The sequence below is a fragment of the Apaloderma vittatum genome, unplaced genomic scaffold (assembly GCF_000703405.1).
Source record: "Apaloderma vittatum isolate BGI_N311 unplaced genomic scaffold, ASM70340v1 scaffold21841, whole genome shotgun sequence".
NCBI classification, from domain to species: Eukaryota; Metazoa; Chordata; class Aves; order Trogoniformes; family Trogonidae; genus Apaloderma; species Apaloderma vittatum.
In genome coordinates, this window is record NW_009699898.1 from 1 (window position 1) to 24,981 (window position 24,981).

Sequence of the window (24,981 nt, forward strand, 5' to 3'; positions counted from 1 at the left end):
GGCAGCGTGCTGTCACCTTCCCCCCCGGCAATGGGGAATGGACTCTCGGACCAGACGCCGATCCTCTCGAGCCTGCCCTCCTTCCAGAGCTTCCACATCGTCATCTTGGGGCTGGACTCCGCCGGCAAGACGACGGTGCTCTACAGGCTGCAGTTCAATGAGTTCGTCAACACCGTCCCCACGAAAGGATTTAACACGGAGAAGATCAAAGTGACGCTGGGCAACTCCAAAACGGTCACTTTCCACTTCTGGGATGTGGGCGGCCAGGAGAAGCTGCGCCCGCTGTGGAAGTCGTACACCAGGTGCACCGACGGCATCGTCTTTGTGGTGGACTCCGTCGACGTGGAGAGAATGGAGGAGGCCAAAACGGAACTTCATAAGATTACTAGGATATCTGAGAATCAAGGAGTGCCTGTCCTTATCGTTGCTAACAAGCAGGACCTGAGGAACTCTCTCTCCCTTTCTGAAATAGAGAAAATGTTGGCCATGAGCGAGCTGAGTTCTTCAACTCCCTGGCATTTGCAGCCTACCTGTGCAATCATTGGAGATGGACTCAAAGAGGGACTGGAGAAACTACATGACATGATAATTAAGCGAAGGAAGATGCTGAGGCAGCAGAAAAAGAAGAGATGAGTTCTGCTTCGACCTTTCTCTTTTAGAGTAGTTACGTGGTCAAAATTTGACGTACGACAGCTTCCAAACCCAGGCCTGCTCGTTTGGATGCCGTTAAGCTTAGTTACATTAAACAATCAGTTGCACAACCTTGCCTTGTGGAAGGCTGTGCAGTTATGGAACTTCTTGTTTTGGTTTGATTTTTATGTTGTTTTTTTTTTTACTAGTCTCCTCTGAGTTCTCTGGCTCTGCATTATTTCAGAAGCCCTAATAGATGATGTAATACTATCAGGAAATGGATGGGTGGGTATATGTGACATGGATGTCTAAATAGCCAAATAAAATGAGGGGTTTTCTGCTTAAGTGTTGTATTCATATGTTTGAGGGCCCTCTGCAAGCAATTTGCATTGAAGGTGTTCTGTGTTTTTTAAACTTCTAATGCTCGTAAGTGGAGTGTTTAGGTGAACATTATACAGCTTTAAAAACATGTATGAAGCTAGTAACCCATTATTTCAAGGGGCTGTTTTTTACCTTGTTTGGGGATTTCTATGAAAGCTTGGCTACATGTGTAGTTTTTGTTTTAATTTGGCACTTTTTTAAAAATTGAATCGTTCCGTTCAAATACTTGAAATTTAAGTGCTGTGGATTCTTCAACTGGTAAAAGAAAGACTTTTTGGACAAGTAAAAAGTGTAAACAACACGCTGGAGCATGAAAAAAGTGGTTTCCCAACATATAGCATGTTCTTGGTATGTAAGGTTTTTATTTTTTAGAAGTAGCCGTTCATCATAATACAGTGCTAATCGGGTTTAAACTGTTACTCAAAATTAGTAATTTATTTCTGAGTGATGAGCATTATGGCCTCCTATCAAGTTAAAAGTAAATTAATTGCAGCAAAGGAGCTATAACGAGCAGCTCTGGCTGTTGTGGTTCTAACCAGTGCAGCATTCTTGGCTCTCTACTGGTGACTTTTCTGGCAATAAACCAAGACTCTAATGAAGTAAAGATGGAGTTAAAATTAGCAGAGCACATCGTGTATCTCCCCCAAATACCCCATTTTATTAAAGTGGTATTGCTATGTCACTTTCAACGTATGCTTTTTTATCGTGACTCTTAAAGTATTTTGTGGTTAGGAATGTAATAATGCTTTATAAACTCAAACATTTGACACTACCAGGGGCGAGGAGGGGAGGGAGAAGTGGGAGAAGAAGATTTTCAAGATGGGCCTGTGTTCTGCTTTAATTATGCTTTAAGCTGTTCTTGTTTACAGAGTGTGCAAACAGTGTTAACTGGGCAGGATAGTGCTTGACGGAAGAGGGAGGGTAGTTTTTCTTACTGGTACAGAGCTTCAAGTGACTCTTTAGATACTTGGCTAGCCATTAAAAGGGCTAAAATAGAGCCTGATTTTTAAGACTACCTTTACTGGTGCTGTAAAAATTCATCAGAATGTTAGATTCTCTTTAAACTTTTGTTGGAAATACCGGATTGAAAAAAAAAAAAGTAAAAGAAAAATAGCAAAACTCATTTTCTCCTCTTACTCAACCAGCGAAGTAATACATTTTTCTTACCTGCTGCCGTGTATCAGGAGGATGACAGCTACAAACCTGAATGTCGATCAATGTAACTTAGATCTATGTTTTAAAAGGAAATAAAAATGAGACTTTTTAACCAGCAGCTGTTCATCCAGGAGGTAACCAAAAATGCACTTTAGTGTCTTCAATAACTGAAAGTGACAGCTGTTTGTTTTTTTTTTTTAATGACATCTTGGTCCTTTTTGAATAAACTGAAGTAGCTTCCAGTGGAGCTTTTGTATGTTGGTTATATATGTACCTGCACTGGTGACATTGTAAGTCACTTCCTCGAGTAATGTCTATATTTATAGAAATGTGGATGACTTCTTAAATCTTCAATAAACAATTCAAAACAAGCCTGCAGAGAGAAGGTGTCTGACTTCTTGTACTGCAGCGGCATGTTCTCCTTAACCTCTGCGCATGCAGCGATTCTAATGACAATTAACTATTTCTGATGAAAACCAAAAGTCATACAAACGTGGTGAGGCTCGTTAATGTCACAGCGTTATAAATTGCAGGTATCTCATTAAAGACTTCAAATCAATGGCATGTCTGTATGTTCACAGAAGAAATATTAACTGCAGTGACTCCTGAAGTGATGCACCTTGCATAATTTGAAAAAGCTTTTATCCAGCTGAGCCTATTTTGTGTTACGTGCGATGTTTAATAGGCATTTATCACATGTACTCACAGGTGGTACTTAATTTAGTGTCTTGAGGCTCGTATATCTGAAGCGGAGGGATTCACGTGTACTTAAGGCCTGGGTGAGTTTCCTCCTTGGATTTTACGGCAGTGAGTAGGATGTGGCAACAGGTACGGAAGCTTCTAATTAGTTTCAGGAGCTGAGCACAGACAATCTTTATTTAGCCTGTGAACTGAAATTGCTAATTTCAGATAAGAATATCCAAACCTATTTCTCAAAAAATCTGATATTTTCACTTCTGTTTATGTAACTGCCATCATATAAAAATGTAGGTTACTAACAGTCAGTCTCAAGAAGAAGCTATGTCAGTGATGCTGAACCCTACAAAAATGGCCTGTAATTGGTATAATCTGGCTAATGTTTTCCTTCCTATCACGTGCTTAGTACCACTAGGCTGAGGAAGGTGAGATGACAGGCTGGCTCTTTTACCCAACAGACAAAAACCGTGCAATACCAAATAATTTTTTCCATTCTGAGTACTCGTTAGGCTTCTATCAAGCATACCTGAAAAGGCATTCTGCGTGGAAAAAGTAACCTGTATTTTGTTCTGCATATTAAATGTGCTACTTTTTGTTGGTGCCAGTCTCCCTAAGCTCTTCTGTGTATAACTCTTCAGTGAACGATTTCAAATACAAAGACGCGACTGATCTGTCCTCTGGCGCTCTGGAGCAAGAAATGAGAGAAGGTGCAGAGCAGTGTTTCTAAAATGTCACAGTTGTTATCGTGTGATATTTAATACTGGCTTGGAAGTAGAAAACTGAGTGGGGGATGAGTTTTACACTCAAGCTATACCTTTATCTGTATCTGTTTTGCTGGACTATTACAGTAACTACTCTGAGTAAAATATACAAATGTAGCTGTACCTGTGAAACTGTGTTTTGTATCACTGTGACAAAGTGGTGATTTGCAGTAGAGCTTTGGGTATCTTGGCCGATTCAGTTCTGCTGGCATAGATCTGTGAGCCCAGGATCACTCTCTTCCATATGAGGAACTGGCAGTTCTGGCCTAAATATTGGAATGTGTCAGAAAATCTTTAGAGGAGCTGAATAAGGAGGTGTAATTCTGTTACAATGCTGGAGTTACACAACTTTAAATTTTAATTTATTTTTTTTTCTAAAATGGGCTACAAATGACATCGTGTTCTTCAAGGCACGGGGTAAGTTCAACATGTTAAACTTTTCCTTTATGGAACTGCATTTAAATTGGTGAAGCACTGTTAAAAATAAGCCACAAGGTCTTGTAACCTTGCTGCTGTTTTCTGAGCTTACAAAAGTTGGTATGACGTTGCCTCAGCTGTTTATGCACATGCAATCCTTTAAAGTTAACCAGCCAGCAGGAGCTGGTGTCTGTTTTCACGCTGCGTAGTAACTTATGACTGTCTCAGCTAGAAAAAAATCTGTAGGATGGTGAGACCCCTTCATGTTCTTGACATCACTTTTAAGTTTTGTGCACTGGATGTGCATTTATTTACATTTGAAAAAAAAAACATGTATATTCGTTTTCAGCCAGGCAATGGGTGAAACCCTTCTTTCTTCAAATTCTCGTGTTTTACTGAGACATGGTTGATCTTTGTGTGGAAAGTAGGACCCTGTCGTCGCCAGCCTGACTGAGATGGGCTTCTGGAGTGGTGTGTAGGGGGGTCCTGCAGGAGTTTGTCACCTGGGTCGCAGAGGTCACAGAGAAGGGGAGAGCTGAAAGCAGCCTGGTTGGGTGGGGGGTAGCGAAGCCCTTCTGGACCCCAGCAGGTCCTGGGGAGGCGGGGGGCTATCTGCATCCTGGAGCACGTGTTTACAAATAGCAGGGTGTTAATTAGTGCCTGGCTGAAACTTTTCGTGAAGTGTGTCATCCTTGGCATGGGAGGAGGATTTGGATACTGTGTGGATGCTGTGAAGAAGGACTGAGGGAAGGGAGAGCGTGGAAACAGGGAATCTGCAGACACTCTGTATAGGGCACAGACCTGACATACAATTTTGATTGAGCTGTGGGGATTGCAATGCACAAAAGGTGTGCTCGTGATGCCATCTTTAATGTCTTCTGAGAGAGAAAGGGAAGCAGGAATCAGTGCTTTCTGGACCAGTGGTGTCAATCTAGTGGTGCGTGACTCCTCTTTTGAGAGGGTCACAGCTTAGAGCCCCACTGACAGCCCGGAGCTTCGTGTCCCTGACCCATAACAACTCTGGCTGCTGTGGGAAGGGATGTGTAGGGAGATGTGAATGGGCATGGTCTCCTGTTTAGTCCAGGGGATGAAGTAAGGTTTTTGGGTTTTTTTTTCCCCTGAGTGACATAGCTATGTGGAGGCCTGCCTCTCTTAACACCGCTCAGCAAGCTGTGATTATTTTTAAGAGCAGTATGAGACTGCAGAGCTGTATGGATAAACTCTTGTATGTGTTTTTTAAACTGAAGAGAAATACTGCAGCAGGGTGATGCCTGGAGTTGTCGTAGTCTCCCACAGCTGTCCTACCTATCTGAGAACATAATAAAAAGCTGATACATAGCTGGTACCTTGCCCTTCTTTAAAGCATTAGTCAGTCTTCTTAAACCAGCTGTAAAGAAGCAAAAATACGGCTTGAAAGACTTCATTGAAAAAAAAAACAAACCCAAACAGCAGATTAATAACTTGGGTTTCCTCCCTGCCAGTGTCCTGTTTTATTGGTGCTGGCTGGGCGATGCTGCGTGCAGCCTGCCGGCTCGCCACAGCACCTGGCGAATGGCAGTCACTGAGTATTCCCCTATTCTGCTTTTTTTTGAAAGGCAAACCCAAAATCTAAAGAGAAAAAGTAGGCAGGGAGGCCAGACAGTGCTTCTAGCCTATACCTGCTTGCTAACAGCTCAGGCAGGTAAGAGATGATAATCCCTGAGCCGTGAATGATTATGGTTTCTTAGTTCCAGCTGTATTTACACAGCTGCTCTGCAAGAATTAAGAGCTAAAGATGACAGAATAGTTAGAAAGGAGAAGGCTGAGTGTAGTTGTTGGCTGTGGGGTGTGTGGAGGGAGAGAGGATTTGAAACTGTTGGGTTTTCCTAGCTTTTCAAGAGACATTGGGCCCTAAGGGAAATAGATATGCTTTTAGGCTGCTTAATTGGTTTAAAATCTTTATTGTTTTATGCAATGTAGTTTTCCTATTGCTGAAACGAAACAATACCTCATTTAAGAAATCCACCTAATCGCTGCATTAATCTCCGAGCGCACTGACAAAAGAGAAGGTTAGCAGGGTTGTTGAGCCTTGTTAAACGTCTGAGGGCTCCTGGCTGGCACACAAGCTGCTGTATTTCAAGGTCTTTTCTAAAAATAGCAGACTGGTAGAATTTAGGTCAGGCGAGGTAAAGGTGCGAAGCGTGATACCTCAGACACTACACACAGTCTGCAGGTACCGCCAACCCTGTAACCGCTTATCTTCTATTATCACTTTATGAATATAAGCAATAATTTCCTTTGGAGTGTAACATTTTCATCCTATTTCCATTCCTACATCATTTGCCCTGGAAGTTTTAACAGGTTTTGATATTGGAACGTCACTGAGTTGGGTGTCACAGAGATGAGTTTGTGAATGAAAAAGGTCAGGAAAGAGGGTTCGCATTTGCTGCAGTGACCTGGATAGCTAAGCCCCATCTTTTTGTAAAGCTGGCTTAACGGGGACAAAGATGACCTAAAAGACGGAAATCTTCTAAAAATATTTTCTTGTTTCTAATATTAGCTGAACTCCACTGGTCTTATAATTATTGGATGCTGCTGTCAGCACAGGCTGCTGCTGTTTTTTTTACACCAGTTGCATGATGATCTCTAAGGTGCCTTCAACTGCTTGCAGACCATGAGTGTAAGGTCTGTAAGCAGTTACTGAATTTATATACCCGTGATGTATGTTTTTAGCTGTCTATTTGAGGTGTTTCTGTGGGTCAGTTGAGCTTCTCAAAGAAACTTGATTCTTTGTGAAACATAGATTAATGTATCAAAGTCTCTGCAAACACAGTTTATTCCTGTTTGGTTCCTGTTGTCAGTGATACAGTAAAACGGCAATCTGTGGATTATTAATAGCACTGTTTGCTTTGAACTCCAGCTATGGTGTTTCTATTCAAAATAGAGATATATGTCCCATTTTTTCTGACTATATTTTTTTACAGGAGCTGAATTGTGCTAACCTTAGAAACACTAGCCTCCCTGATTTTAATTAGCCTCGAATTTTGACTTGTACATTTAAAGTCACTGTAATTCAGCTGTAATCAGTCATGTTATGCTGGAGACAATAGGGATTCGTGCACTGAGCCCACACTGATGCTTTCTGACAGATCTCCTATTGCCACATCAATACACATCCCTCGCTGTGTGCTGGGGTGGCACTGGTACCAGCAAACCGTATTTCTATGTGGCTCAGCAACTGTATCTGTCACTTTGCCATATAGCTTGCTTATATAAAATGTTTGCTCGTGTCCTGCTATTGTAATCATGATAGCAGACCATTTGAAAAAGCCCTGTACAAACTCAACTGTACATTGCACCTTTAAAACAGATATAGCTCAGACTACATAATTTAAAGTACTGGCTTTAATGCTGAAAGCTGGAAGACTGAAGATTGGTACGTTCAGCCCAGCCATCAAGCGCTCGTCATTTTATCCCTGAAATCTCTTCATCTGTCTATAAAGCAAGAATCTCATAGTTGCTGTTATATTTAAATTCCCGCCTAAAAGGGCTGCGAGATGTTAAGATATTGCAGAAATACAGTGTAATGAAAAGGCTGTAACAGTAATTTGGATTTTTTTTTTTTTGTATTGACTCCTAACATTTGTGTTCGGTAAACATCAGGAAATTGTACCGTTTCAAAAGTAATGCATTTGAGAGTATAAAAATACAAGTTCAACATACTTTATTATCTCTGACGTGTGAGCTCCAGCTTCACAGAAAACAAAAATACTACCATAGTTGAAAATAATAATGCACTTCACATCACTTAAAATAAGCTACAGTAACAAAAATGGCTGGAAATTCCTTGGCAGAGATAGCTTTATTTTATATACTACACCGAGAGAAGTATGTTAGAGTGATTCGAGACCTCAGGATTCAGGGGGTCTCCTGTTCTCGCCACCTTTCTTGGCTGTAATGAATCAGTCTGCACAGGATGTGGCTGCTAACAGATGATAATGCAAAGTGAAGGGCTGGGCCATGAAAAGCCCCAGGGTGGCTCAGCGTGGTGCTGAGTTCTCACGAAGAGCTGATTGCTTTCCAAAAATAAGAACAGGAACTAGGGCAGATAATCCATGTAAAATGCACTTTCCACCCTTTACACATTCACAACAATTTATTATTTTCAGCCTGATGGAGTTTTACATGTTGATTACATACATAATCCATCTAGGCACACACACCTGCCTACACACACTTCTGTTGTATTCTTGCAGACCCTGTTTGCGAGAATTTCTCTGGGATCCTGCTTTGTGGGTGTAATATATAAGTAGCTTCGTGTTTTTCTATCATTTAAACCCAAATGTGACAGCAAACATGACAGCACTAGAAATATGATTCTTTGAAATAATGTTCTCTGTTTTAAGTCTTTAGTTTTATTAGGATAAGGTAACCTGGGCTGTGCACACCACATATGAACGATGCCGTTGTGGTGGCATTACCACTGCTCGGAGTTCAGGTTGTGTCAGCACTTCTTTTATAAAAATAAATCCGTATTTCAGAAGCTTAATAACCTAATAAGTCTTGGAATTTCACACTTGTCTGAAACTTGGCACAGAGTATTAATTTAGTCTTTTACCACATTAAATAAAAGTATATATTAGAGGGGAATGTAAATAAACAGAAATTAAGCTTATTGTGTTTTGCTGCCTTTTCTATCTCAAAGTTAACTTTACGTGTTGAAATGAAACGGTGTGAACTCACAGTTCCAAACGTAGACCTTTGAAAATTTTTTCTGAAGTTAAAAGTTGCAGCCATTAGCATTCGCAACTCAGACCTACACACATCACACAAAGTTGCAAGAGCTTACTCACAGGGAGTGGAATTATCTCAGCGTGTCAGTAGAGCTATTCCTATGCAGTAACAGTTGTAGGATTGGACATATCCAGAGAAACATGTCTTTCCTTAGTTTCTTTAATATGTGATTTCAAGTCCTCTCATTCCCTAACTATGTTTCCCCAGCAGTGGTGATGTGTAAAAAAGTAAATCAAATGTAGGCTTTTCTCTGCCTTCTGCAAAAGCCTGTGCTTGTAAAATTTCCAGGCTGTTTTGTAAACCATAAAAAAAATACATAAAATGGAGAAGGCTCTGGTCTCAGTAGATGTGCTGAGTCTTTTGAGGTTTGCTCACCCCATCTAGAAAACCCTGAGATTTTCCTGAGGGTTACTAAGGGCACAGCTTGCCTGGATATAGTATCTTCTTGATAGAAGAGCTTTTTTCTTGAAGACAGAACTAATAGAGAGATCCTGTATTAACGATGGCTTAGGCTGACCTAAATCACTTCTGCCTTTTTCCTTATGGTTCACTTAAGCCTCCGCATAGGGGGTGTAGAATCCAGCTGTTTGAATCTGCAAGATTTTATCCTCCCCTTGCATTAATTTTAGCTGCATGTACATGCCTGCACAGAGCAGCGCTTGCATTTCCTTACCACGGAGCCTTGATCTGCTCAGAAGACTAGACATGCTCTCCACTCTCACTTTGCCCAGACAATTTGAGAGAGAGCACAACCATTATGCAGTCAAAAAAAAAAACCCCAAACCAAACCACACTTAATTTTTTTTTTTTCTTCTTCCTTCCTTTCAGATAGCAACTGCCCCTTTCAGTGGGATGGCCATAATTATCTGGTTTGTGTTGGAAAGTCCTTGGGTCAAGTTTAGAGTACCCTTCCGCTCAACCTGATTTCTTTTTCTTGCCTAGTGTTAGATCTCTAAAAACTATGCATTCTTGTCTGATTTAGGCATCTCTAGAACTTTTTACAGTTCATGGAAAGAAATGTGATTGTCTAGGGCACGATTCATCTTGGTTCAGGAACAGCATCCAAGGCAGGTCAGACAAATCGCTCTGTGGTGTGGCTTCGTTTCTCCCTCTGCTCTGCAGAGAGCATAAGCTGATTAACTGAAATATAGACACCTGCCTTTTACACCAACTGTCTATATTTATATCCTAAATGATAGCCCCAAATCTGTGCCAGCTACTGGGCTGGAAAACACAGGTGTCTGCCATTTGAAATCTGTGTCAATCTACAGCAGCCGAGAGGCTTTTGCGGAGCTTTGCCTTAGCAAAGCCACCCCGGCGCTTCTGTGTGCTGCTCCATGAGCACACGGTTCGTGGAAGGAAAATGTAAAGACCAGTACATTAAATTATATATATTAAGAAAAAGTGAAGAGGAAGCTTTTATTTACAGTGAATGCTACATTTCACAGTCCAGATAGTCTCGCTGGAGAAATCAGTAAACCAAATTACTTCCTCTTAGAGACTTTTATGGCTCAAGCTACTTGTGTATGCAAAGGTAGCTTTTCCATTGAATTCAGCGGGAGTGAGATAAGGCTGTGGAATTGTGCAACGAAACTGCCATCAAGAAAAGCTTCTCGATATTAAATTTTATGTTTCTTTTTGGAAAATGTAAGTAAATCCCCAGCTACTCGTTGGTACTGTAATTGAGTCTAGCGACACCTGTGCCTGCTTCTGCATGTGCTGGGGGTTGCAATCACTCACATGTGATTACAGAAAGGTCACCAGCAATCAGGCTCAAATTGTTAGCTGGTGAGAGGGATTTGTTAAAAGAAAGCGTCCTAGATGGTATTTAGGGGTGATCTGTGTGGAGAAATAAGATGTGAGTAAGGATCTCTGTAAGCTGAAGGAATTATGAGCTGCTCTGGTGTCTCCAGGCTTCCTCCTGTGTTACAAGGTATAAGTAACTGATAGCTTTTCTGATGTGAAAGCTTGAAGTTAGGAGGGGGTATAAAAAGGTGTCTTTCTTGTCACTGTGTCATAAATGTTGTAGTAAATTAATACTTTTGTAAGTATTTGTTATTGTCAGACTTCTTGTTGGTTTAAGGATTCAAAAGCCACTGGAGCTAATGCTCTGAAATTACATATAACACATTTCTCTAGAAAGCCCAGCTGAAACGCTGGCAGGTGTAGTAGAGGAAGGAAGAGACCTAGAAAATAGAGATTTTAGGCTGTGGTTCTATGGGCTTCGATGCTTAATGAATGACTACAACAAACTTATTGTGTATTTCTGTGATCTTGGGGAAAAACGTGAGGCTTTGGTTTGTTGAGGTACTTGTCTGGTTTCAAAAAGAAAGTTGCTGTGCAGACTTACTGGGAGATCTGCATCCCCTAAATCACCATATCTCCATGTGAAAACGCAGTAAGGGTGTACCTCCTGAAGGCTTGTTATCTCTGATGGGAGACCAGGTGCTATGACGTCCTATCAGTTATCTCCAGTGAGAAAATAACTGTATATAAACTCCAAAGCAGATACTTATCTGCTTCCGTAAACATCCTGCTCACTCTGTGTATTGTGTGGATTAAACTGGGGTGGTGAATACATCTGAACTGGAACTACTGCTGAGAAGCTGCCTTGTGCCTGCCTGCTTGCCTTCTCTTTTCCACTGCAGATGTGTGCAGAAGGAATTCACCTATTGCTTCTCAAGCCTGTGGCAGTGAATTAATAATGCATGACACAGTGCAACCACTTACTAGCGCTGAATTTGCTGTGATACAGTGAGTTTTTAGTCCTGAAGAACAGGAGGATGGTGCAGGAATACTCCTGCAGAGGACTAGAGACCCAAGAGGGATACGCTTGAATGCTTGGGGCAATCTGGGGTGTTTCCATGTTCATGGGATGGGCACCTGGCAAGCGCTCATCTCCTTTTAATACATGTAGTGATGCTCTTTGTTGGGCCATTGTTTGGTTGTGGTGGGTTATGGGCTTTTTTTAGTGTTTGTTTTGACTCTGGTGTGGCAGTTGTTATGCGTAGAGATGTATGAACAAGGACTTTAAACAAACAAACAACGAAAACCAAAAATGCAGTCGCAAGAAAACACAACTGTGTGTGAAACCTATAATTAAAAAGAAAAACCCCAGTCGCTATTGAACATGGTTGTAAACATTAGTGGGTAGGTGACACGTTAGACTTAATGATAGAAACTTTCCTCAATGCTGTTTATTTGACCCTAATAACTGCCTTCTAACAAATGAACTCCAGTAAACGAGTAACTCCAGGTTTTTTTGGTAACAGGAATACTTCCCAGGGCAGGAGGTGTGGGGATTTTTGATGTTTGAGGTTTTGTGTTTTGGGGTGGGGTTTTTTGGTGCAAATTGAACTATACTGGTACCCCTTGTATCGAGCTGTTCAGTTCAGCCCCTCAGATGCTCTCTGGAACTGGGCTGGTGAACTAGGCTGCAAACACGGGAAAGCTTCTACTCAGCATGCTGAGCTGATACAGGCACTAGGTCACTTTTGTGGCAAAGCCAGGGTTTGTGTGCTAGCAGTGAGGAACACTCCTTTTGATGAGTTCTAGCACCTCTGGACTCACTTTGGCTTTGCTAGTCTGCCTCACCTAGCTCAGTGGTTGAAATCCTCCAAATAGTGGTTTCTATGCACTAAAAAGCTCTTACAGTGCCAATAATGGTTCAATGCAAAGAGGGATCCAATCTGTGTATTTCTCCACCCCTATACCCTAGGCTCCTGTCCCTGCAGTGGTGATGTGGGACTCCAGAAAGTTTCCACCTGTGTACTGTGATTCTGAACAGCTTAGCTTAAATCCTGATGCAGATCAAACGGTTCCGTATCCAGCCAGACTGCTGATTTGTTATTTCCCCTCTTCCTTCCCTTTAAAACAACTTAAAGAGAACACAGAGTATAGCAATAACCTTGCTGTTCTTCCAGAAGAATTCTAAAAACAGGATAAGATCTCTTAAGAAATATTTTGATAGGCTAATGACTAATTTGTTGTTACTGCATTTGAAGAGCCTTTTGCTGCATTTCTTTGGTCACTTGTCTGTGGTGACTAGAGCTAGAAGCCGTCAGCATTTGTGTCTCTGGCTTGCAGAGCAATGCCATCCTTACTGCCCTCCTCTGCATGACCAGCCAGAGGCTTCATCTGACTTCTGTGGGCTCCAAAGTGTGCTGTGCTGCTTGTAAAATCTCTCCTGGAAAAAGTAACTAAAGTGACTTTGGCATAAGCTATTGCATAATTATAAGAGCTGAAAAGCATAATGTTCCAATCTCTCCCAAGGCGGTGGGGTGGTTATTGTTGCCAGTGGTAGGTGCTGATGCTCGCTGTGGTTCTGTGTCTCAGTTTATGCTGGTTTGGTGGCATGATCTACCTTTTGCTGAAGTTGGCATGGAATAGAAAAAAAGCAATGACTGTCTCTTGACCCTTCTATTTGGATACTTTCACTGGTGACTCCCAGGCTGTAGGTGTTTGGACAGGCTCTTGGGGAGTGGGGAGCCTCGAGAAAGCCCCTGCCACTGGGTGACCAGATTGAGGTGGAGGATACCCCAGTGACACCAGCACTAAGAGGCTCTCCTGCCTTCCCTCTGCTCAGCAAAGCTTCAGATATCCCGGCAGGCCCTGCCAACACACACAGAATAAAGCTGGGATGCAGTTACATCCAGCTGCAGCTCAAGGAAACAGCTCTGATGTGAAAAGTTCTCTGCTCCTGTGAAGCAGTCTGGCCTTGGGAGGCGTGTGAGAGCCCAGACTCCATACTTGGCCCTTGGCCATGTTCTCTGGAGAGCCTGACCAGCGTGAGGGGCTGCAACACGCTGGGGGCAGGGTGGAGGTCGTGTGTAATGCTTCTGCCCAGCCTTGATTAGTGTGGCTGGAGACCAGCTTTGTGCAAACTAGAATAAATTGTTCTCACTTTGGGAAGTGTTCAGATGGAGACATCAGGTAGACCAGCTTTTTTTTTCTTTTTTCTTCCCCCCCCTCCTTTTTTCTGATAATCAGTAGGGAGTTTGCATTGCCTTTGCTTTTTGCTTAATGGAAATGCAGAGATGGGCTAAGCCTAAGCCTTGCCCTGAGTGGTGGGTCCCCTTGCATCTCATGGCTGCGTAACACTGCCCTGGTGCAGCCCTGGGTGGGGTTGCTGCCTCCTCTTCTGCGAGCCCTGGACACCACAGCTGGTGTGATGTTGCTGCAGGATCCTCTGCTGCTCCCCAGCACCTGCCCAAGATGGGGAGAAAGCAGAGGTGTCTGGTCCAGGTACTACACACCCAGCACTTCCAAGGGCTTTAGTAAAACACGGTGCTGTTTCTGTGGTTTGTAGCGTGTGCCTCATCTTGTTATGGCAAGCTCCTTCAGTGTCTCCTCTTAGAAATTTTTTCTGTTACAGGTGTTAACAACTTCTGAATTTTTTCGCTGTGATTAAACAAAAGCATTGCAATCCAATGGAGTGCTGCTTCTCCCAGGGAAATCTCGTCTGGATAGAGGCTTTCCTGTAGCCAGTTAGCAGTCTGTCAAGAATGTTATTTCCAGTATTAGCATTTTCTTATCAGATTTTAAAATAGTCTTGGGGCTTTTATTCAACTTTTTGGATTATCTATTTATTTATCAAGCTCCCTTCCAGTATTAAGGCTGGATTTTTTTTTAAAAGCGGAATCACTGATTCATATATCTTTGACTCCTATGAGGCAAAAAGTTTTTAAAAAAGTAAACTGCTAGAGATTCTTTGGCTGTATCTTTATGGTACGAAGTGTTCAGTAAAAATGTTGCCTTGTGTTCTGTAGTTGTGTCGGCACCGTTGCCTGTGGAGCTGTATTACGGCCCTTACAATGAGCTGATCTGGCTTCAGTAAAATTTCTGGGTTACCTTCCAGTTTACCAGTTCAGACTGCAGCTGGCTGGACTGGTGTGCCAGCACGACTGCAGGGGGCCATGCAGAGATTCAAAAAATGGGACTGAAAGGCGGCAATACCTTAATCTAGTGCTGTTGCTGCTGAAGAGTTCTGAAATATTGTGATGATAGTGAAGTGTCACTTTTACTTCCAGTTCCACTATGTTTTTGAATTGAATGTCTAAAGTGAGACATTGCTTGGTTGGCTTGGATGGTGTTTAGTTTCTTTTCAGAAGGAGGTGAGCTGTAGTTTCTTTTGGATGGATATAACTAACTTGAAAAGGTGCAGTAATGGTAGATTTGCTTACTGTCTGTCAGATTCTTAAATTGGCAATTAGAGTACCTAATAATGCTGGGGAGGAGGATGCAATTTATCTCCCATGGCACAACCACTTTGCCATTCCCTCCCTCCTCTGGGCAGCCCTTGAGGCAAGAGGCAGCAGCGGCTGCTCTGGGGGCTGAGGAATCGTAGAATGTCTTAGGTTGGAAGGGACCTTAGGGATCATCTAATCCAACCTCCCTGCCATGGGCAAGGACACCCAGGTTGCTCATAGCCTCATTCAACCTGGCCTTGAACATCTCCAGGGAGGGGGCAGCCACAACCTCTCTGGGCCATCTATTCCAGAGTCTTGCCATCCTTGTACACAAGAATTTTTTCCTAAGATCCAATCTAAACCTATTCTTCTACTTAAACCCATTTCCCCTTGTCCTAGTGCTGGACACTCTTGTAAAAAGTCCCTCCCCAGCCTCCCTGCAGGTTTCTTTCAGCCACTGTGGGCAGTGATAAGGTGCCCCTGGAGTCTTCCCCAGGCTGAACAGACCCAGCAATACCTGTGTACTGGCTGGCTACAGCTTCTGGGCAAGCCAAGCAGCTGTGTTTGAGAGGTGCCTTGTGGTTTGGGTGCTGTGCCTGCAGTGAGGAGGCACTCTGGCAGAGAGCATCTGTCTGTGGGTCACCTCTGACCCATGGGAACTGGTGACTCGCTGCTGAGGCATCTCCAGCTCTGGTGACTGTGTAAACTGGAACTTAGGCAGACGAGCTCCTCTTTCATGGTAAACCATTGTCTTGCTTCCTGTGTGTGGATTTATTGGGGTTTAAAGGGGTGTGTGTGTACTTAAGGAAGTTTCATCCTCCTCTTCATTCCCTTCTAAATTAACACCTGGTTGAGACAGCACTAGGAGCTTGGGCTGTTCCTGACTGATACCACAAGTTCCCCAGCCTCCTTGGCAGTGCTGCCAGCCAGGGCAATTGCTTGCACCCCTCTTCCCCTGCCCAGCCAGACCCCAACTTGGGGCTCACTCCCTTGCCTCCTGTGGTGCTGCCTGCATCACGCCAGAAATCTGAGCTTATATTTGGAAAATAGAAATAATGTATTAATTGTTTCATAAATACAAGCAATCACAACTCAGATTTGGTGCCTCTTAGCCTTTTGCCCAGTCTTGCTTTTCACATATTTATTTGGACTAAAATACGTATCATCTTCTGTTGCATTATCTACAGTCAAAAGAGTCTTAGCTGAGGGATGTGACTTGCATTTGAACCAAGCCTATTGTGATCTGTGTCTTGAAATGACTGAAAACAAACCTGCTTAGATTTAAAAATATAATAAACTGGTATGAATTTCTTTTAGCCTAATTGCCTGTCTTGTGATGTATAGGAAAACATCTTGCAGTTCAGCTGAGCTATGTTCCACTTAGTGTGATAGAAAAAACAATTACTATAAATCACGACTTTATCCTCTTGATTAACAGATGCCATAATCTCGTTACACGTGAGTAGTGTGCATTAAGTACATCAATAGAAGGCTCCACCATCTTTGTGTACATCACTATAAAGAGTTGAACTTAATGATAGTCTAACACAATCTGTTAATTGTTTGGTAACTCCTTAGCATAAAGAAGTGTTCATATATACTTTGTGAAGCATGATCGCTTCTTCAAAGCACTCAACATCCTAAAGCAGAATTTATAAATGATAAAGCCCATATATAAACAGAATTTCTAGGAATGTTCTAGTTGCCAACTACTCAGGTTTATTGTGATTAGTGTATTGTCTTGGTGCCTACTCAGACTCAGCTGGACATTAAAAGGATGCGGTACCCGCTTTAGGGTGTACAGACTGCTTTGCTAGGCTTGAAATTAGTGGGGATGGCATTGAGGATAAACAGGGATAGCTGGAGGAAAAAACAAAGGCTATGATTGCATGGTTGTGTGGCTTGCGTCACTTTGTTAACAGGGTGGTTCTGCGAAGCCTTCCGGCTTTATAGCTGTAAGGATAAGTCTCTTGTGGCATGCCAAACCAGCCCACTGGTAGAGAAGTTAACTTGTTCTCCATCTACCTGTCATCTTGCCAGAAAATGTGTAGATTGTGAGGTGGGGATAAGATCAAATGTAAGGGATCAGTGCTGCCTTTGGGAACGTTTCCTTTGCTCCTTCTCGTGGGATACCTGACTGCTTGCTATCCCCAGGTATCAGTCTCACCATTGTATGTCATGCCCCCCTCCTTTTTGTAACCTTTTTCTGCAGCAGTCACTCTTTGGCAGGAGGTATTGCAAAGGCAGCCCCAACAAGGATGTATTTATATCTCTGTATCTGTAGTTTCTCCTCTTACGTGCTGAGCCTTGTGCTTCCGTCTTTGAAACTTTACCTGGCAAAGCTTTGATGCAGGATGACACCTTAGCAATGTTGTTCCATGTGCTGGTGCTGTAGACTCGATCACGACACAATAAATGCTTGTGATGGTATAATTATGCTGGTGAGGTAAGTGAAGTTAAAACATCATACCACAACAAATGCTTTTGCTCATAACGTGAAGTTGCAGATAAGGAAGCACCTTCCAGTTTTACTAGTCGATCTTTGGTGTGTCTGTGATCTTAGTGGGTCTTTCTCATCCTGCCTAACCTGAATGTGATCGTATAAGCTAATGGGGATAAACAGCTAGAAAAGGTTAATGTCAAAGGAAACGTCACTTCTGCTTGAAACAAAATACTTATCTGGAAGTCTCTTTCCTTCTACAGTTTGTGAAGGTATATGGGAGTGATGTTGGTGTATCTGTTAGCACAGCTGAGGCACTTGAGTGTCTGGAGAAGTCTTTGTCACTGCCTAAGAAGTTAGATCTGTCCTCTCCAACATCCTTAATCTGTCATCTGCCGTGGTGGCTACAAAGATACGTTCCCTTGAGCTGTTGCTGTCTTGATGTTACTGCTCCACCGTGACCGTGTGCTGTGGACAGTGGACTTTGGGCTTGTGTCCAAGCCTCACTTGTTGAGCAAGTCTATTATCATGCTCTGAGCACCTCGGGGTGGCTCTGGCATGCCTGGGAGGAAAGGATGGCAACCTCCTCCCATACCAGATGCTTTCTGGCTTGTGCCAGGGCATGGTGGAGGCAGAGTCCTTTCAGCAGTTATCACAGTGTAAAACTCAAAGCGCACAGACTCTGGACTCCTTGTAGTAGGAGCCTTGGGCTCCTACTTGCTCTGCCTGATGCAGATGACTACCGATGGTGTCCAGCACTGTGTGCTGAAATGATTCTGCAGCAGCTTAGCTGGCTAAACCTGGCAGTTGGATCATATGAATCAGCTTTTCTTGCTTAATGAAAACCAAAGTGAGTTACTGAAATATCAGTCACTCTGCCTGATGCCGCCTCAGCTGATGTGACCACTTCTTTTTGGACGTGATCCGAGAACCTTACTTCAGCTCTTGCCTGGCAGTCTGCTTCTTCTTGTTTTTTTCTTTAGCTGTCATGAGATCCAAGTATGTACTACTGTTACTGTAGTAACACTGCAATTGAATGTTCTAGTGAGAATGTGTTTATCTTAAAAGCTATATTTATCTTTTTTTGTGAACAGTCTCAATTTAGCTAAGACTATTTAAAAGTGAAAGTTTAAATTTATTGCAGTGGAAGATGCTCTCCTGCAACAAACTTGGAAATATGTTAACAAATTGTGTGTGTGTGTGTAGAGGGGGTGTTTTGAAGAACAATTTTTAAAAAATGAGCTAGGTATCTGAAATATCCGCATACAGCAAGCAATATAAGCTATTAAACAAAGCCAAAACTGAAGTTCTGGGTCTGATCCAGTGTATGCAGCCAAAAGTAAAACATGTCTTTTACTTACTTGCATATGCTTGGATTGATCCATGAATTTGAAATGGGGCAGGGGGAAGAAGTGGGTAGAAAAGAACGAGAGACTTTCCACTGATTTCAGTGGGTGTTGACTCAAATTATTGCTCTGTTCCCTCTCAGCAGAAAGGCTCCCTCATGCAAGCTAAGGAGGACCAGATCCTATCTCCTTTCTTTCCATCAGTGCAAAGTGTCAGGGGCCTGCTACAGCATGAGCAGAAATAAGCAATCGCCCTGAAGCCTGCGGGCTATCTCCTTGCTAAATAAATGCTGCCTATCACAGATGGAGCTTTAGGCTATCAACCAAACTTGTTAAGCCCTGGGAATACTAATGAGCAACTGTGGTTGGCACTGATGGAGACAGAAGGGAACAGTTAAACAGAGGGACTGTCAGGTTAGCAAAGGCTAAGACTAGCTTTCCTTGAAAGGGGTTTTGACTCTGAAGTCTCTTGTTGGGCACTGACTGATTTGCTTAATATTTCCAAGCCAACCTGTTTTTCTTTTATTGGAGAGTGGAATTAATTTGTGGAGTGTGGAATATTACTTTATTGCAAATTCATGTTGTACTGCTGGTGATTTTGTTCTTAGAATTGGGACAGCTGTTGGATGACTCCTGCTATACAATAAATTAGAGTGACTGATAGAAGTGTTGTTAGAACTTGTAATGGGAACAGTGCTCTCCCAGTTAGTAGATCTAACTGGTCTAATTTGTATGAACATTGTGCTTCAGATCTACTTACCGACCTGCACGTCAATGTGTAAAGGGCTATGCAAACACAGACCAAAATGTTGATACTCAGCCTTGTAATTTAAATGAGATGAACAGGAAGAAGAGGAATACAGAGTGATGAAAAGTGGGAGGAACTGAAGAGAATAGTGACAAGACGCTTGTGTGCTATGTGGCCTCATGTAGGACCAGCACCCTTCAGGACTGGGGTGCAGCTACGGTGTACTGGTAATGAAAGAAAACACAGGGGGCAACTCTGGTTTCTAGGGCTTCCTAGTGCTGTGTTCTAAATTAGACCCATTCCAATGGGAATACTGTGCTTTGAATATTACAGTGATTTTTTATTTATTTTTTTTTGAATCATAGAATGCCTTAGAAAACCATGCTGAAGCCTCTTTATTCATGGGTTTTTATCCCTTGGAGACTGGACTCAGTAAGACAGTTCCAAAGGATGTAAAAGTAGAGGTGGGTTTTTTTTTTCCTCTCACTTCTGTTAGCTGAATGCTAATGCTGCTGACTTTGGAAAGAGGTGTTAGCAGTCTGAGAATATGTGCAGGTGCAATGGCTCCACTGTCTCCCCTGGGTAATGATTTATCAGCAGCAACTAAAACTGCCACCCGCCTTATGCTGCAGCAGTTGGTTATGAGGTTACTGTGTGAAGATTGCTATGGGTGAAGAGAAGCCATGCTCTCTTTCTGTCCTAAGCAGCATAAAACTGGTCTGAAACCAAAAAGTCTCTTCCCTGCTCCTTGAAACATTTCTTAAAGATTTGTTTGACTGACTGGCTTGCATGTAAATGATTCTGAGACCATCTTGAGGTGACCTTATTGAAATGATAAGGCGGGTAGGAGGGGTCTTACCTTGCCTGCCACTGTTATTTCTTTAGGTGTGTAGGTATTTCCTGCTCAACAGAGCAGCTAGAGTCTGGCCATGCAGACATCTGTCACGCAGGAAAGCTAAAAGTTCAAGCTGTTCTGCAGTTTGCATAGTTTACTTTTTGAAACTTGGCAGTTTACAGTCTCTTCTGCCTGTTTGTGGATTCTGCTCAGAATCTCCAAGAGACTGGAATTTTCCATCTTAAAAATAAATGGAAAGTAGGGGGAAATGAGTGCCCCTGAAAATCTTACTTCAAGTTATTTTTTCCCCTCCTTTAGGTGAAAGAAAGTCCATTTGAGAGATTGGACTATCTGTCATCTTGTTCCCTGAACAAGAACATCCTGGGCCTTGGCACTCAATCAAACTTGCAGGGTGCCTGCTGGTCCAACTCCTTGCTCCAAGCAGGGCCGGCTTTGAAGTTGGGTACAGTTGCTTGGAGCCTTGCCCAGTCAAGTTGTGAATATTTCAAAGGACTGAGGTTCTGCACCCTCTGTGGACAGCCTGCTCCAATATTTGGTCATCCTTATTTTCATCGCCCTCCTCCAAAGGAGCCAGCTTTTGATGGACTCAACCTAATGGTCCAGACAGGTCTACTTCCTTTATGTACCACCCATCCAGCCAACACCTCCATAACTTGGCTGGTCTGGATGCTGAGGCAGAGTGTTGAAATCTTTGCTAGAGTCAAGGTAAATGATATCTGCTGCTCTTCCTTTGTTCCCTTCGTAGGAGGGAATCAGTTCAGTCACACCACTTGCTTTTGGTAACTCAGTGCTGCCAGCTCCACACGACCTTCTCATCCGTACCATGTTTAAAAATGACTTTGAAGACTTGCTCCACAGTCCTTCCAGGGACCATGACTAAGTCCTCTGGTTTCCCAAGACAATCCTTGGAGAGGAACGTGACAATTTTGCATTTATATTGTTATTGGGCCATCCGAAAATTCCCATGGCCTTTCAAAGGCGATTCCATTAGGCAGAGGAACTAAAAATGCCCGAGATAAAATCTTACCTGTAAGGGCATTTTCTGCTTCTGTTACCACCAAATTCCCCAGCCCACTGAGCAACAGAACCACATTTTCTTCAAAATTGCTCTTGCTGACCCCATACCAGGAGAAGCCCTTGCTGTTGCTTCTTGCATTTTTATTTTTTTTTTTACTAATTTTGGCTCCAGTGGAGCTTTAGTCTCCTTAGGACCATCCTTATATACTCAGGCAATGTTTCTGTTTCTCTTCGTCCTTTCTTCATGCTTCTGTGAGATCTCATCAACTCAGTCAGAGCTCTCATATAACGTTTTTGTTTTTTTTTGTTTTTGACTAAGCAAAATACCTTCCTTGGGATTTTGCTTGGGTAAAGGCAATATTTGCAAAACTTACACAGAGAAAGGGGAAAAAAAAAAAGGCACTCTAGTAGCATATACGAATAGCTATGATTGAAGTAACTTGCAGAGCTTGAGACTGAAGACTTGTGTGGGCTGATAAAGTAGTTGCAGATATGAAAAGGGACTGCTAAAGATGATCTTAGTTTTGATGAGAACTTATGAATATTCACACACTTCCTTCCCAATTTTAGTAGCTCCTTCCTGTTGTGTATTGAATTGTTGGGGACGTATTCTACACCCACTCTTCAGGTGTTGCCAAGTCTCGCAAGCACTCTTTGTTCTGATTAAAGGAATTGCCTAGCTGTATTACCTGAATTCTTCTTGCCTTATTCGTATTAGCCTGAAGGGGTGAGAAATCAAATGCATGTAAAACAAGTCAAAAGCCATAGCACAGGCAGCTCACACTGGTGTGGTACAGGACATCGGGGTAGGCGTTATAGCCAAGCTTCTGATGACTTGAGTTCAGTCACTGCATTACTGGTGCTTCCAGCAGCCCTCATGAGGAGGGGTTTAACCTATGCATTCCTTAACCCACTAACTTAATTTTGGACTCTGTACAGCTTGCTGTATGTGCAGAATCTCTTGCAAGTGGAACATGACAGAAATACAAAATTTCTCTGAGCTAGAATAAACGTCAAACTAAGCTGTTGGAGTTGAATGGCTGAATGAGAGTTTGGAGCTGTAATGTGACTCTTAATGTCTGGATAAGTTTCACTGGCACTGATGATTTGTGCTTTATTTAGCTTGGGAAAACAGGCTACTCTGATGTCCATTCTATAAAGCTATTGCTAAAACTGTAGTTGGGGTTTTTTTTCCAGCTGCCTTCAAGGATGCTAGAAATCCCCAGAAAGAACATAATCTGTTGAACTGTGGTGCTGAAGCAGATTTGCAAACATCAAAAGTGAAGAAAATATTCTGCTTATAAGACATAAATCACTAAAATCTCTGAAATAACCTACTATGTTAAAATGGCAATGAATTTTTCATGATGTATAGCAATAGCACCAGATGGCTACTGGGCCTGTGGGACAATCTTCCCACTTCACTGTTTCTCAGAATTAATATGAACGATAAAGGACATGCAGTAATGAACAGGTCACCCACAATGTAGTGACCACTGTTAGTTCGGGACTAAAATAGGTGTGTAGAGTAGGATTTATTTTTTAACTGGCATGTTTTCCTGGACCTGTATATGAGGTCTGGCTCCATGAGCTCTGTTCTACGCAGGTGAGTGGTGTTTGACTTAAATTGCTGTTTGTTCACGCAGTTGTCTTGTGTCTTTTTTTTTTTACATCTTGTCACATCCTGCTATAATTAACCTGCCTTCGAAGTGGTATTACTCCAAAGTGGAATGGATGAGACCGCTGCAAATGTTCATGTGAACTTCACCCACGTCATATGAGCTGCAGTGTTCATCTCTGTAGTGTGTGGCTTTGCTTCTCGTTAGGAAGTTGTGTTGGTTTAGCTTTGTACTTTCCACGGTTGAAGCGGCACTTCTGTTAAATGTTGGCATGTGCCCAGCTGTATTTGTCTGCTACTTCAATTTATGCCAAGTTCTAGCCAGGAGTCTATTATGTCTAGCATGCTCTGTGCTGCTTTAACCCTGGGTGGTGATCTGGTTTGTCATCCCTAGTAGGGATGATGAACTAGAAACCCTGGAATAGGAGTACAAATCTCTGTTGATTCAATACATAAGGAGGGAGTAATTCAAGGCTCAGCTGTGTGGCCTGTCAGAATCAGAGGAATGATTGGTTAAGTTTCCTCAAACAGAAAAACTAATTTTCCAGGGATGGTTGGGTTTTTGTCTGAGTTTTTTTTGCAAACCTGGATCACATTTGGCATTAGATGCCACCAACCTTGTTTTTTGCTTATTCTTCTTTCAACATTTTAATTTTCACACTGGCATCTAAACTAGTTTAATAAAGCCAAAACGTGGTCTTATCCATCACTGTACTTCTGACCAGTTTACTTCTGAATGGTGGAAAAGGGATTCGAAAAAGGATCTGGGATGAGGACGGGGATGCATGTGCGTATGTACATTGATTCTCTCTTAAACCATTGTGGATTAAGATTTAATGCACACTAATCCATATGAGGTTAAAGATATTTAATTTTCTTAGTCATGTGAATTTATTTTACTTCTTCTGTTAAGTACCTTCTACAATTTACAACCCCAGCGGAAAAGCTGAACAAATTCCAAAGCTTTTCTGCAGAGAATTTCCCTACCTGCATGCACTTTGCCTTCATCAGTCTGCGGACAGGAGCTCTGTGCCAACTTAAGGGTGTATCCCATCTTCAGCGTGAAGTTCAGAGTCCTTATTTGCCTTTGAGGTAATTGATGTGGCCACATGGCACAATACGAGCCACGTTAGTTTCGGTGACAAACAGCACAGCTACATCAGCGGGGTAGTAATCCTCAACTAATGTGCCTTGTTGCCCTGCAAAGCTAACCAGGCTGACCCCGGTGAAGCTGGGTGACCTCTTGGTTCCTGAATACATCCTTCAAGATGTATACACATAAAGGTAGAGCTTGTGCTCCCGTTCTTAACAGGGACATCATCTTGGAAAATAATAAATCCATGTAGATTTATTTATTTTTATTCCCTGCCCACATCTGTTTAGGTCTTTCTCTTCACAGAATAATATGGGCTGGTACAAGATTGAAGGAATTGAGTCTGAATGTGAAGTTATAATTTCAGGGCTAATCTAGAGCATTGTTATGTGAGTCAGATGACGCCGTGCTCTGCTGCAGCCAGAAGCCAGCATGGTGGGTGGAAGCGAAGGGGGATAAGAGGCCGCCCAGACTGGATCCGTGACACGTGGCAGGGGTTTTGCTGGGGGGCAGGAGGGTTGCACAGCCCCTCAGCTAGCTAATCCCCCGAGGGGCGTGCAGGCGCTGCACCAGAGAGCTGCCTCCAAACACCAGAAGTTCACAGGGGGATTATCGAACTGTATTTTGTGATGGGCTGGTTTTGGCCACAGACTTTATTTATTAGCTCGGGGCGGGGGGATTTGGTGGTGTCTTTCCCGTGTTGTACTGTGATATTATGGCAACCATTCTTTATAAGTCCTTAAACATGCTGCAGAGCTAGTCAGGCTGAATCCGAAAGCTGAGACTACGGCAAGAAGTGCGGAGTTGCAGTGAGAGTACCTCGTGTCCCCTTCCTTTGAGGAAGATGACGTAACTCGCGTGG

The 24,981-nt window shown here is 42.7% G+C and overlaps 1 protein-coding gene across 1 annotated transcript; it reads left to right on the forward strand.

The window, feature by feature from the left end:
• Window positions 1–6: 6 nt before the first annotated feature.
• Window positions 7–944, forward strand: ARL4A (ADP-ribosylation factor-like 4A). The gene has a single exon (XM_009878584.1). The coding sequence runs from the start codon at window positions 31–33 to the stop codon at window positions 631–633; it is 603 nt and encodes a 200-aa protein (XP_009876886.1). The 5' UTR covers window positions 7–30; the 3' UTR covers window positions 634–944.
• Window positions 945–24,981: the final 24,037 nt, after the last annotated feature.

What these genes read in the sequence shown, in the direction of transcription:
- ARL4A (XM_009878584.1), top strand. Translation starts at nt 31, where the DNA reads ATGGGGAATGGACTCTCGGACCAGACGCCGATCCTCTCGAGCCTGCCC.